The sequence below is a fragment of the Dipodomys ordii genome, unplaced genomic scaffold, assembly GCF_000151885.1.
Source record: "Dipodomys ordii isolate 6190 unplaced genomic scaffold, Dord_2.0 Scaffold1, whole genome shotgun sequence".
Lineage (NCBI taxonomy): Eukaryota > Metazoa > Chordata > Mammalia > Rodentia > Heteromyidae > Dipodomys > Dipodomys ordii.
In genome coordinates, this window is record NW_012267217.1 from 43,780,192 (window position 1) to 43,793,456 (window position 13,265).

Here is a 13,265-nt window from a genome sequence, read left to right on the forward strand (position 1 = left end):
GCTTTTCAGAATATAATTTTTTTTGTTTGTTTTTCCTGTCGATCTTGGTACCTGAACTCTGGGCCTGGGTGCTGTCCCTCAGCTCTTCAGCTCAAAGCTAGCATTCTTCCACTTGAGCCATAGTGCCACTTTGGCTTTTTCTGGTTATGCGGTGCTGAGGAATCGAACACAGGGCCTCATGCATGCATGGCAGGCACTCTACCACTGAGCTACCTTCCCAGCCCTTCAAAATATAATTTTAAAGCACCAAACAATACAAATATTTGTTAATCCAACAACTGTACACTATATATGGTGTAGTACCTACCTATAATCCCAATACCTAGGTCAAGTTGGGAGAATGGCCCAAAACCAAGACATCAATAAGTAAATAAAATACAGGTATTTTTTTCAGGCACATAGCAGCCAGTTTCAGATGCTCAACAGCCACATGTGGCTGATGACTACTGAACTGTACTGTGTAGCCACATGTGGCTGATGACTACTGAATTGTACTGTGTAGCCACATGTGGCTGATGACTACTGAGCTGTACTGTGTAGCCACATGTGGCTGCTGACTACTGAACTGTACTGTGTAGCCACATGTGGCTGCTGACTACTGAACTGTACTGTGTAGCCACATGTGGCTGCTGACTACTGAACTATAATGTGTAGCCACATGTGGCTGATGACTACTGAACTGTACTGTGTAGCCACATGTGGCTGCTGACTACTGAACTGTACTGTGTAGCCACATGTGGCTGATGACTACTGAACTGTACTGTGTAGCCACATGTGGCTGTTGACTACTGAGCTGTACTGTGTAGCTACATGTGGCTGCTGACTACTGAGCTGTACTGTGTAGCCACATGTGGCTGATGACTACTGAACTGTACTGTGTAGCCACATGTGGCTGCTGACTACTGAACTGTACTGTGTAGCCACATGTGGTTGATGACTACTGAACTGTGCTGTGTAGCCACATGTGGCTGCTGACTACTGAACTGTACTTTGTAGCCCAAGGACCTGCCGCTACTGGAAACTAAAAATGTTTTTCAACACTTACTAGAGTATCACACCTGATCACTAAAACTTCTCAGCCTAAAAATAGAGTTAGATAAGATTTTATGGAGAGAATGGGAACTTAAAATGTTTTGGACTTGTGCCTGCATTTTTTTGTTTTCTTTGTGCCAGTACAAGGGCTTGAATTAAGGGGTTTGAGCAATTTCTCAGCTTTTTTTTTCTCCCAAAGCTGATGCTCTACCACTTGAACCACTACTCCCTTTCTGCCTTTTTGCTAGTTAATTGAAGAAAAGAGTCTTGCAATAATGCCACGGGCTGGTGGCTCATGCCTGTAAACCCAGCTACTCAGAAACCTGACATCTGAGGATTTGTAGTTCAAAGCCAGTTCAGGCAGGAAAGGCCATGAGACTCTTATCTTCAAAAAACTACTCAGAAAAAACTAGCAGTAGCACTGTGGCTCAAGTGGTTGAGGTCTAGCTTTGAGCAAAAGAAGCTTAGGGGTATTACCCAGGCCCTGAGTTCAAGCCCCAGGACTGGCGGGCACATATGTGCATGCATGTGCACACACGCGTGCACACACACACACAGAGATGAGTCTTACCTCCTGAGTACCTAGGACTAGAGGTATGAAGTGCCACTCAGGGCCTCTGACATGCCTGCAATTTTTTTTTTTTGGTCCGTCATGGGGGCTAAACTGGGCCTGGGCGCTGCCCCTCAGCTCTTCAGCTCAAGGCTAGCACTCTACCACTTGAGCCACAGCGCCATTTCCGGCTTTTTCTGCTTATGTGGTGCTGAGGAATTGAACCCAGGTCCTCATGCATGCAAGGCAAGCACTCTTACCACTGAGCCACCTTCCCAGACCCATGCCTGCATTTTTTTATTAAATAAGTCCCTTTATTCTAACAGACTGCTACTTTCTTTTTTTTTTTTTTTGGTCAGTCGTGGGGCTTGAACTCTGGGCCTGGGCGTGGTCCCTCAGCTCTCCAGCTCAAGGCGAACACTCTACTACTTGAGCTACAGCGCCACTTCCATGCCTGCATTTTTTAAATAAATGATGGGGCAGGCATATTGAGTAATTGTGGTACAGTCATGTATTGCTTAACAACAATGAAAAGTACATTCTGAGATGTGCATTCTGCATCTAAAAATGTCATACTGCAAACATGTTAAGAGTACACAAACTAAGATGACTATAGTGTGATCAGATACTATACTGTTAGGTATATGGTCTGTTATTGACTGAATGTCATGCCTTATGCACAATGTAACTGTAAGAGCCGCTCTTTTTATATTTAAAAGACAAAAGCATATCACCCAATTGAAATTATCCTTAAGGAACAAGTGGGCACAAAGTGAAAACTGCTATTTTCAATGGATTTACTTAATATTGCGTTTTGTTTTCTTTCAGCGAGAGAAGGTTCCAGAGGAATACTTTAAACATGACCCTGAACACAAATTTATTTACAGATTTGTTCGTACTCTTTTTAGTGCTGCACAGCTAACAGCTGAATGTGCAATTGTAACTTTGGTAAGATATTTCTTATTAATTGTCTTTACAGATTGGTCTTGTACACAGAGTAGTATGTATAGTAGGTTCCTATAGTTGTGAGAAAAGTAGTTTCCTGAAATTATCATCAGAACTTTTTTCATCAAAAACTAATTGCTATTAAAGGCAGTTGGGAGATTTCTACTCCGTCTGCATGTAAACACGTGTATATGAATAGCATACACACACAGGGCATCCTGATGGGAGACGGTTTAGGAGCAAATAACAAAGCCTTGTGGGCCACAGAGACGTGTTGCATGGTAGGTCTAAACCGTATTCTAGACTGTCTTCCCCAGGCAGTTCTGATGTGTGTGTCCTGATAGAGAGTTATTGCCCTACATTCTTTGATCTTTAGATGATCGGTGTTAATCCATCCCTGCTCTCCTCTTGTGTCTTCCCCTAGTTACTTAAGATTACTATATCAGGAGTTCTTAGAAAGGTTTTGTTAACCTGCTAAGCTGTAGCTGTGTCCTTTATGTCATTTCCATACAGAATTCTTAGAGTGATTGAGATTTCCCTCTAGCAAATTTGTAGTGGAAAGTAAATGTCATGGCCTTGAGAGAAAATGACCTTTTTTATCAGTGCCTGTCCTCTAGCATTTGTACTTGTGTTCTTTGTCCTTGAGTGGAATGCCCTACTGGGCACTTCCATGTGTAGAGGTAGGTAATGCGGGGAGGAGAGCTGGATTGGAAGGCAAGTTCACATAGACAGAGTAAGCTGATGTTCCTGTGAGAGAGCAGAGTGGTGACGTGTGATCATTTGAGTATATGAAACCTAAGCCAAGATACAAATTTTTAAGGAAATATACAAAAAAAGAAAGTGGGCAGAAAGTCTTCTAGATCAGCCTTTAAGGGACAGCTCTCCAGAGAGCAGCTAGAGCATAAGGAGAACCAGAAAGAAGAAAAAAAGGGGGAGTTAAAATAGAGAAAGTAAGATGAGAAGGTGTGGGCCCATGCTGTGTGCTGCCAGGGGGCCCACGCGCATACTCTCTGGTAGCTGCTCCACAGTATTGAGGCAGGTGAGAAAGCAGGTTGAGCAGAGTTCTTGTCCTGGGGCTGGCAAGGTGGCTCAGTGGTAGAGCGCTTGCCTTGCATGCATGAGGCCCTGGGTTCGATTCCTCAGCACCACATAAGCAAAAAGAAAAAAAAAGCCAGCAGTTGGTGCTGTGGCTCAAGTGGTAGAGTGCTAGCCTTGAGCTGAAGAGCTGAGGGACAGTGCCCAGGCCCAGAATTCAGGCCCCATGACCAGAACCCCCCCCCCAAAAAAAAAAAGTTCTTGCCCTTTACTAGCTTGCATTCTGGTAGGAGAACAGTGAGCATTTCTTCAGGTATTTGCATAGTCCAGGTAGTAGCAAATGCTGAGAAGATAGAACAGAGCAAAGGGCTGAAGAGTGACTAGAGAGCTTTCTGTTTTGGATAGAATGATCTGGAAGACCCTCCGATGACATTTGAACAGTCACCTGATTGAAGTGAGGGAGCCAAGAAACCTAGATGTTAGGGGCTGTAAGACGTGCTAAGACTGAAAAGCAAGGATGTGTTTCTCAGGCTCAGTGATGACCATGGATGACCATGGAGATAAAGTTACAATGGTAGCTAACTGTTCATGGCCTCATAGCTTAGGGGGAAAGTTAAGTACCAGGTTGGTGAGTAATTTTGAGCAAGGAATAAAGTGATGATCATTTGAGTCTTAACTGTTTTGGGGGGAGAGTCGACTATAATTGAGGGTGAGAGGAAGGGCAGAGAGGAGGGGGAGAGTTAGGAGACCACACAGTGATTCAGACAAGCAGTAAGTTCAGGAATAGAAAGCAGTCAAATTACCAATGAAGGCAGCAGTGTCAGGTGTTGCTAACAGACTGACCCCAACAATTGGGCAAGTTTGCAATATTCGGGAGGAGTGGCAAGTTGGAATGAAGAGCTCTGGTTTATAAGGGAGGGAAGCATCCGTGAGCTTGGCGGGAGCAGTGTCAGGAAAGTGATAGCCCCCGAAGGGGCAGATGAAAAGTGGGCTAAGGAGAGAACAGGAGGTGGGAGCTGGCAATTACGGTGAGCAAGGAGGAAGCATTCGAGGAGGTGTGGGGGACAGTATGAACAGGCACACTGGAGGAACTGTGGCAGAGCAGGAGAAAGCCTTCAGAAGGAGTTCATCACGGGAACACTGTTGAGCATAGTGGGCTGGGGTCCTCTGCACTAAAGAGATGCTTGCAGAGGGAAGGAAACCTCCTCCTCCACTCACACGGAGGACGCATGGTAAACAGCTGTGATCCACACATAACAAGCTTATCAGTAAAGAAGTGAGCTCTCTATTTCTGTAAAGAAGAGAGTTGTACCTGGTGGGAAAGGCTCATTCTTCAGATAATTGAAAGTGAGTTTGGGAAGGGAAGAGAATCTCATTAAAAATGTATAAATCTATTTTTGAAAACATTTTGGAGGATGTTGCAAAAAGCTGTCAGTCTGATAACCTACAGACAAAATATACTTTAAAGAGTGGTTCTTTTTCTTTTTTCCTTCAATACAAAGAGTTCAAGTGGCACATGCAGCCTAGTCTTGTATTTGTGAGCTTTGCAGCTGTGAGTTCTACCAACTGTAGATTGAAAGTCTGCAGATAAGAGATAAGATTCCTTTTCTTGTCATTCCCTAAACAGTGTGACTGTTTGCATAGAGCTTACATTATATTTGGTATTGTACTTAGAGATTATTTAGCGTATTCAGGGTGGTGAATATAGGTTATATGCCAACATTGTGCCATTTTATATAAGGAATGTGGGCGTCTGCAAGTTTTACTAACCAGACTTGATCCTAGAACCAATTTCACATGGATGCTGAGGGATGACAGTATGCTCATGTGCAGAGTACACTTTGAGTAACAACAAATCACAGCTTCTTCCATAATCTTTATCATGTTAAGCTTTAGCCAGTTCTTTTTAAGAGAGATGATTGATAGATGAGCGATAGATAGGTAGGTAGATAGATAGATAGGTAGATAGATAGATAGATAGATAGATAGATAGATAGATAGATAGATAGATAGATAGATAGAAGTTATGAGACCATCTCACAAACTTCTTGGCTTGTTTTTGAGTCCCAGGAATACAGAGACTGACAGTAGCACCTTAAAGCCAACAGAATTAACTAAATTACAATTACTGTAAGAGCTAACATGAACTCTCATGAAATGATAGCAGAAGAGGCTGTGTCCCTTTGTACCCGTGTCGTGCTGCTCTGCTCAGCAGCCACTGGGAGGCTCTGTTGTCCACCAGATGTCATTGGAACCAGCACCACACACCAAGTTAGTCATTGTAAAAAGGAAGAGATCCACTTGTGCTCACTGTGACTTGGGCTTTACATATTCAAGCAAAGTCAATGTAAAACTGCCAGCCAGGAAATGGTCCATTGCACATGGGAGGAATCAGAATTTATTCAACAACTTTAATCTACATCGGGCCTTTTATGAGTGAGAAGGTGATAATGGTGCTGTTCTTCAGGATCGCCTGTCATTCCCGTGACCAAAATTGGGCTGGGAATTTACTGGGCGGAGTAGACAAAAGAGGTGTCTGACTTACAGCTGTAATCTAGCCTTGGCCAAGTCTCTGTAGAACTAAAAATAATAAAAGGCACCTTCTAGTTAAACACTGAAGAAATCTATCATTCGTAACGGTTCTTAACACAGCACTTAAAGTGAACTAAAATCAAAGACCAGTGCTCTACTTTTGCAGGTTTACTTAGAAAGGCTTTTAACTTATGCTGAGATCGACATTTGTCCCACTAACTGGAAAAGAATTGTTTTGGGAGCCATTCTTCTTGCCTCCAAGGTTTGGGACGATCAGGCTGTATGGAATGTGGACTACTGCCAGATCCTCAAGGACATTACAGTTGAGGACATGTGAGTTGTAAGGTTTTGGTGAACTTTCTAACCATTTTTCCAGTTATTTGATTTGCTCCCATAGTTTACATTTTAAGAAGTATTTAAAAGTTACGTCACATAGATAATGGAAATAGGAATAAAACTTAACGTCCTTTTTGTCCAGCCACGTAACAATATTTTCCATCATCAATTGGTAGGCCTCATTGTGCTACTATAATCTATTGGATAAGTTGAAAATCTGTTTTCAGTGGTTTGGGCCAGACCTATTACTGGAACAACATAGAATAGTACATATTTTTATAGCTTTTTCAAGGCTGTTTCTTCCCATCTCCCGAGGGGCACGTGTCTGGCTTTTGAAATAACTCTGGCCACTGTTAAGGCCTTAGGGTTTCTGGAATTTTGAAAGGTTATAGCTTTAACCTGAGTCATACTTTTTGTATTTATTTTTGCTGGTCTTTTCCCTCCTTTTTTTCTGAGCATCTGTTACAGAAACTGAGATAAAAGAGTAAAGGTGTCAGATGTGTGTCCTGTCTCCTCCCCATAAAGTGTTGTATGCCTTCAGAGTAGCGATTGGTGTGAAGGTCTAGGGAGCTCCAGGATTCACCTCAGGCAGTCTTGAGAAGCATTGCCGGGACTTCACCCGGAACTCATCACATTCAGCCCTCAGCCAGCCACACCATCACTATTTGTGTCCTAGGTAACCACAAGAATGCAGGGAGATGGTCACTCGGGCTTCACAGTGGCCACTCTGACTACAGGGCCCTGAAGTTGGTAGGATGAACTTAGGGAGATATTTCCAACAGATTCTCAGTGTCTGCCTGACCATGAACATGTCTTTGTGCTGGTGGAATTGCTGATTATATCGAGTGTCACAGGAAGATCTCATTTACTTTGTTTATGCTCTAGATAAGATGAACCCTTAGACTGGCACGAGTGGCTCACCCCTGGCATCCTAGCCACTCAGGAGGCTGAGATCTGAGGATCGCGGTTCGAAGCCAGCCTGGGCGGGAAAGTCCTTGAGATTCATATCTCCAATTAGCTACCAGAAAACAAGGGGTGCTGTTGCTCAAAGTGATAGAGCACTAGTCTTGATTGAAAAAGCTGAGGGATAACACCTAGGCCCTGAGTTCAAGCCTCACAACTGACAAAAAGAAAAAAGACAATCATTCAGAATTATCAACTGTATTTACTTTTAACATTACAGTTGTTGGTAATAGTTGAAGTAGTTTTTGGCAAAAAACTTTGATTTGATAACAGTGTAAACTGAGTGGCTGTGGTGGTATTGCCACCAGCCATTTGAGCAAAGGATGTGACAGTGGAATCTGAACAAATGGAAGCACTTTTGGAAGTTGCAGGAGCTAAAGTAACCTTAATCACTATTGTCTTCAGGCTGCAAAGTAGTCCCTTGAAAAAAATTTGCAGTTAGGAACACTAGCTCTGCCAGGATGTTAGCTGAAATTCTCCAAAAACATGCAACTAAGCTGCTGGGGGTGCTAGTTCTCTTTGTAAGATCTGAGAAGATGCAGGGAAATGTGTCTGTTTCCACAAATGTGAGCTCCAGGGGCAAAGGCGAGCTGTGACACCATTTCTTACCATGCTTTCTGTGTATGAACAGAGAAACACCAGGAGCCATGTTCCTAACAGGCGGCTTTTGTTTATGATCTTTGGAAATTGAAAGCTTTACAACCAAGTGTTTAATATACATTTGTCTTGTCCCCCTGCTGCTAGCTATTTGTAATGGGCTCATTTTGAGTCAGATATTTCCTAAAACTTTCGACCATCTAAGTCTTGCTAGAATATATTTCCCTTCAAAGGAATAAGGTAAATTGAGCAGCTGCTATTCAGAAAATTTGCTGGGCCTGCAAATGGTAAGCTATTCAACCATTAAAACAACAACAACAAAACCCCTAAAAAAGGTGCATATTCTGTAGGCATCATGCTTTTCTTCAGTGATTAAACCTCTTATCAATAGACATGTTAATCTCATGAAGTACTGTATGTCTACATAGTTAAAATGTATTAGGGAAGAAAATACAAAAGGGATAGTGAAGTACATTTATCCCTGTAGTAAATTAAGTCCTGATTAGCTGATTATCAAAACATTATCTGATTTACATTTCTATAGATGTACTGCCATATGAACAGGAAATTAATTTTGGAAGTAGGCGGTTTGATTTTAATTTCAGCAAATGAAAAAGACCATAGCTCTGCTGATATTCTGCCTGCTCTCCACACAGAACATCAAGCATTGTTCGATGTAATCAGTGAAGAAAATATTAAAACTTTTAAACCAAATATGTTGTAAAATTGGCTTCTTACATGTTCCAAGTATCTATCATTTTATACAGTTTCTGCAGAGATTACTGTGGCAGAGATCAGGTTTATTCTAGCTTTATATTTCTTGGCGTACACCTCATGCAACTAGTTGTTTGTATGGTCGTGTAGCAGCAGACTGCTCAGGGCCTTCCCCTTCCCCCTGAGTTCCACGTGCCCCTATGTGTGCACATTCTCTTCTGGCCAGGGATGGTGTTTCAGTGTTTCATTCCCAGTAGAGAAACAGTTTGTAAGTCCGGTGCTCTACCAGAGGTCATATCCTAAAGTGGGTTTAGTGTGGCGAAGATATCTGTCTTTGATCTTTCTGCCTTCCACAGATTTAAAATGAGTATCTTGCCTGTCACAGTGACAATTTCTCACCTTAGTAATATTAAGGTGTGCAGAAACTTGCATTATGCCCTTTGACATACCCTCATGGGCTGGGACGGGGAAGGATTTCCTTTCCCATCCAGTGTGGCTTATTTATTTATTTATTTGTTTGAGATGAATCCTTGTTGCCTCAAGAGTTTCCCCCTCAGAGATAATAGCGTGGCTCTCGATGGATCCATTTGTTGCCGTGGTGATGTGCCCACTCCTTTTGTTGGCGCTTCTCTACTTCAATAAGCCCCTTCCTGTTATCAGCCTGGTGAAAATGTCTGCAAGTTCTTCAGAGCTAATAAACAGCATACATCATTCCTTTCATCTGCTCACTATAGTGGGGCCTTGTGAGTGAGCGTGGAGTATGAATCGTACAGCTGCACTAATGGAACTCTGAAGAATGAGCCCCCGAGTCAGCAGCATGAGTGCATGAGAGGGCCGTAACCTTTTCCCCTCAGCCCAACTCAGAGTGCTGGGATGCAGAGAGAACCACAAATAGCTGTACCTTGTTTGAACATTAGTGTATTAATCCAGCTGGGTAGCCTTTATTTGTTTCAAAACAAAATTTAGAGCCATCTTAGCAGCTTAGAAGGATATTTTTGAAGATAGCCCAGTTGACTAAAATTGTCCTGTATTGGTTTTGTTGTGTTCCTCCTCCCCCAGGAATGAGATGGAAAGGCATTTCTTGGAGCTACTCCAGTTCAATATTAATGTTCCTGCCAGTGTTTATGCCAAATACTACTTTGACCTTCGCTCCTTAGCAGATGATAACAACCTGAACTTTCTCTTTTCTCCTCTCAGCAAAGAAAGAGCACAGAACTTAGAGGTAAAGCTGTTCATTCACTAAGTGGGTTTTCTGTGAACCACCAAAACCACCATTTGTGTCCAAATCTTATTGAGTAGTGATTAGGGAAATGGAAAGCTTTACGGTAAACGCACTGAAGAGCTTAGTGACCCTTTGGCATTATATTTTTTTAGTCTTTTATGGTTTATATCAGAATCCACATTTTTTAAAAATTATAGATGGATCTTATCTCCTGTGATCCTAATTCAGGATATTTTATCAAATTTAATATCAAATCTGTTCTTCATGGTTCCTTTGGAATCTCTACCTTTCCACACAATCATATATGAATAATTTCTTGCAGTTGTATCCCTAATAATATCTGCATACATAATTCACTTACTTTTGACTGCTTTTTACTCAGTTGGTAAAATTATGTTGGTGTGTAGATATCACAGTTCAACTTTTTAAGTTTATTAATGGCTGAGAAGACCTATCATTAAGATTTATATAATGTGTGTTTGTGTTTGAAATACTGAATGTAGAAAAACATAGGTTTATGAAAGTGATAAGTTACATGGAGCAAAGTAATATGTATGGCTTATGACATACTTTAAAATGGGCTTTCTGTGACATGCTGGTGGAACTTTAGAGTAATGTTTTCTACCATAATTAACTTGTAAGTAAAGTAGCACCTTATGATGCTTTGGTCATTAGTTCCCTGTCTTTCCCTCTACTACAGCACATGCCTACTTCACTGAAATTTGTTTAGAGTTTATAATATCTAATGGAGGTTGAATAGAATTTGAATCGATGAGTAAGCACGACTGCTCCACACGGGTATATGGGTGTTGTCAAAGGAACAGTCACTCAGGCAACCTGAGGATATTGCTGATAGGAGCCTATCACGATACCTTTGACATCTTTGGAAAGTTAATTTTTACGTAACGTCGTAAAACTCTCATTTCCCAATAATCATAACCCTTAAATGATGTTACCTTAGTGAACTGGCAGGAAAGAACAACCCAGAAGAACCTAACACTTACAAGGCTCAAAGTTATGACTTAACATCAGTGGTATTCTTTTGTTTCACGTTTAACATTGGAATATTTTTTTTTTAATTCTACCTGTGTTCTTCTGTTTGATTGACTTTCTAGGCCATTTCAAGATTATGTGAAGACAAATACAAAGACTTATGTAAAGCTGCTATGAGGAGGTCTTTCAGCGCTGACAATTTCATTGGTATTCAGCGCTCTAATGCCATACTCTCTTAAGATGGAGAAATGACCGGTGGTAACATCATGCACTCCTCATCTACAAAGACTGGAGAAATATCACCTCTCCTGCTCGAAACCAGCAAAGTTAGTGTTCTAACCGAAAGGAGAGACCTCAAATTCAAGACATGAACAATACACTTGCACTTGCTAGGGAAGAATGGGACCTTGTCAAAGCAACAATACACAATTACTGTCCTCTTTAATGTAAACAGAGTTACAAAAACCACTCCAAAGCAAAGCTCCAAACCCACACACAGTTATTTGCTTACTGTGTAGGCTAATAGCTGTGAACTTTGTGAGGTTTTTTTAAAATTAGTAGTTTAAATTTTTAGACTCTAAAAACACTAACCACATAACATTCATTTTTTAAATTGTTTCTGCTCCTCTCCCCCATATTGCTGCAAATGCCTTCAGAATTGATGCAGTATTACCATTTCAACATAGGACACACACACACATATACCTGCCGGTATCCATCTAGGCTGGGAATCATCGATGGGTCTAGCACATACATGCTAGGCAAGTTCTCAACCACTGAGCCCAGCCCCAAACATAGGACTTTGAACACCCATGAAACCACTTAGGAGAAGATTGTAGCATTGTTTGGTATTGAAGACTCTTCCTACTGTACCATTAAAGCTGCTAGTCATTATTGGCAATCAATTTAAACCAAAAAGCTGCTGGATAACACTTGCCATTCATATTCTTTGCGAGCACTACTTACTACCATTTTGGCATGATTGGGGTCATAAAAAAAAAACGCTTCTGTTGGGTCTACAGTGTATTTTTTGTGAATTATTAATGGTGCTTCTTATTTTCTGATAAGTTTCCTCTTATTTGTTGAAGTGTATTAAAGGATATTTTCATAATGCCAACCAACATAGTTGTCCAGTGACAGCAGTTGTGCCGAAAGCTGTGGCGCAGTCTGACGCTTCGGCTCCGGTGCTGGGGTTCTGCAGGCACCGCAGGAGGGCAGAAGCTGCAACGTGAACAAAACATCATTTCCAAGTTTCAATTTTGCAAATACCTTCTAGAGCCACTTGAAGATGGCAAACATTTGTCTGAAATAAATTAAGGCCTAAGATTCCAAATTTGCAAAACCAAAGTCATGTGACTTAACTTCCAAATGATGTTTTCTAAGTGTGTAGCGCACTTTCAACAGCCATCAAGGCTCAGAATTCCATTCAGGTTTTTGGGCTACTTTGTGTGTCTGTAGAAGTACCTGCCTGTTTTGAAAATAGTTCTTTATAGGATGACTCCATATGCTTTGGTCACCTAAACCTCTTTCCTCTAGATTTAGAGGAAATGTAGTAAGTGAAAAGGAGTTGGACCCCTATAGCGGCAAGTGAACTGGAAATTTTTTTTTGTTTTTGTTTTAAATCTCTGTGTTAACCTGACTCTGGGTCCCATTCAAGTCCTTTTTAAGAGGGAACTTAAAGGGACCTTAAGTACCCCTTACTTTAAAAAAGGGCAAGGAATAATTTTAGATTGACCAAAGTGCCGCTTAAATTTGAAATAGTGAAGAAAAACAGTTTTCTCAACTATGTGAAATCTGTCTTCTCAAGTGTAATCTAAGGAATCTTGCCTGTAAACCAAGCCTTTCTGGCCAAGAATACTTTTCTCTCAGTACAGCAGTGCTTCACAGGGTATTGAATGCTACAAATACCATCATCTTAAAGGACAGCCACAAATGATCACTAATGACGTGTGAAATATTACAATCTACCACCTCAAAAAAATAACCATTGTTTATGGAGTTCAGAGCTTGGAGATTCAAGTATTGATTGCAGTTTTATTTTGAAAAGAATACTACAACTTAATGTGGTTTTTCTTTCTCATGTTTATATTAAAAGAAAAGCTAATAAATTCTATTTTAATTAAAATGTGGCTAGTGTGTTTTTAACGTGATTCATATAGCATTACATCTCTCCAAAACTTAAATGTCCCAATAGGTTTTAACTGACTATGAAAGCAGCTTTGATCATGCCTCTGGTTACGGTGTAATAATTGATTTCTTTTGCTTTAGCACTTTTCCACCCAAAGATAATTAGTACTCAGAATCACTGTCTGGAAACAGTACTTTGTAGCATAGTGCCTTAGATGG

General features: G+C 41.1%; 1 protein-coding gene across 1 annotated transcript in view; it reads left to right on the top strand.

Moving 5' to 3' along the window:
* Ccnyl1 (cyclin Y-like 1) overlaps positions 1-12,891 on the top strand; it is a 38,288-nt gene extending 25,397 nt beyond the window's left edge. Inside the window, exons 7-10 of the mRNA XM_013014405.1 lie at positions 2,411-2,530; positions 6,261-6,427; positions 9,764-9,926; positions 11,042-12,891. Coding sequence (XP_012869859.1) covers positions 2,411-2,530; positions 6,261-6,427; positions 9,764-9,926; positions 11,042-11,158 — 567 coding nt within the window. The 3' untranslated portion in view covers positions 11,159-12,891. The remainder of the gene's footprint in view (positions 1-2,410; positions 2,531-6,260; positions 6,428-9,763; positions 9,927-11,041) is intronic.
* The last annotated feature ends 374 nt before the right edge of the window (positions 12,892-13,265 follow it).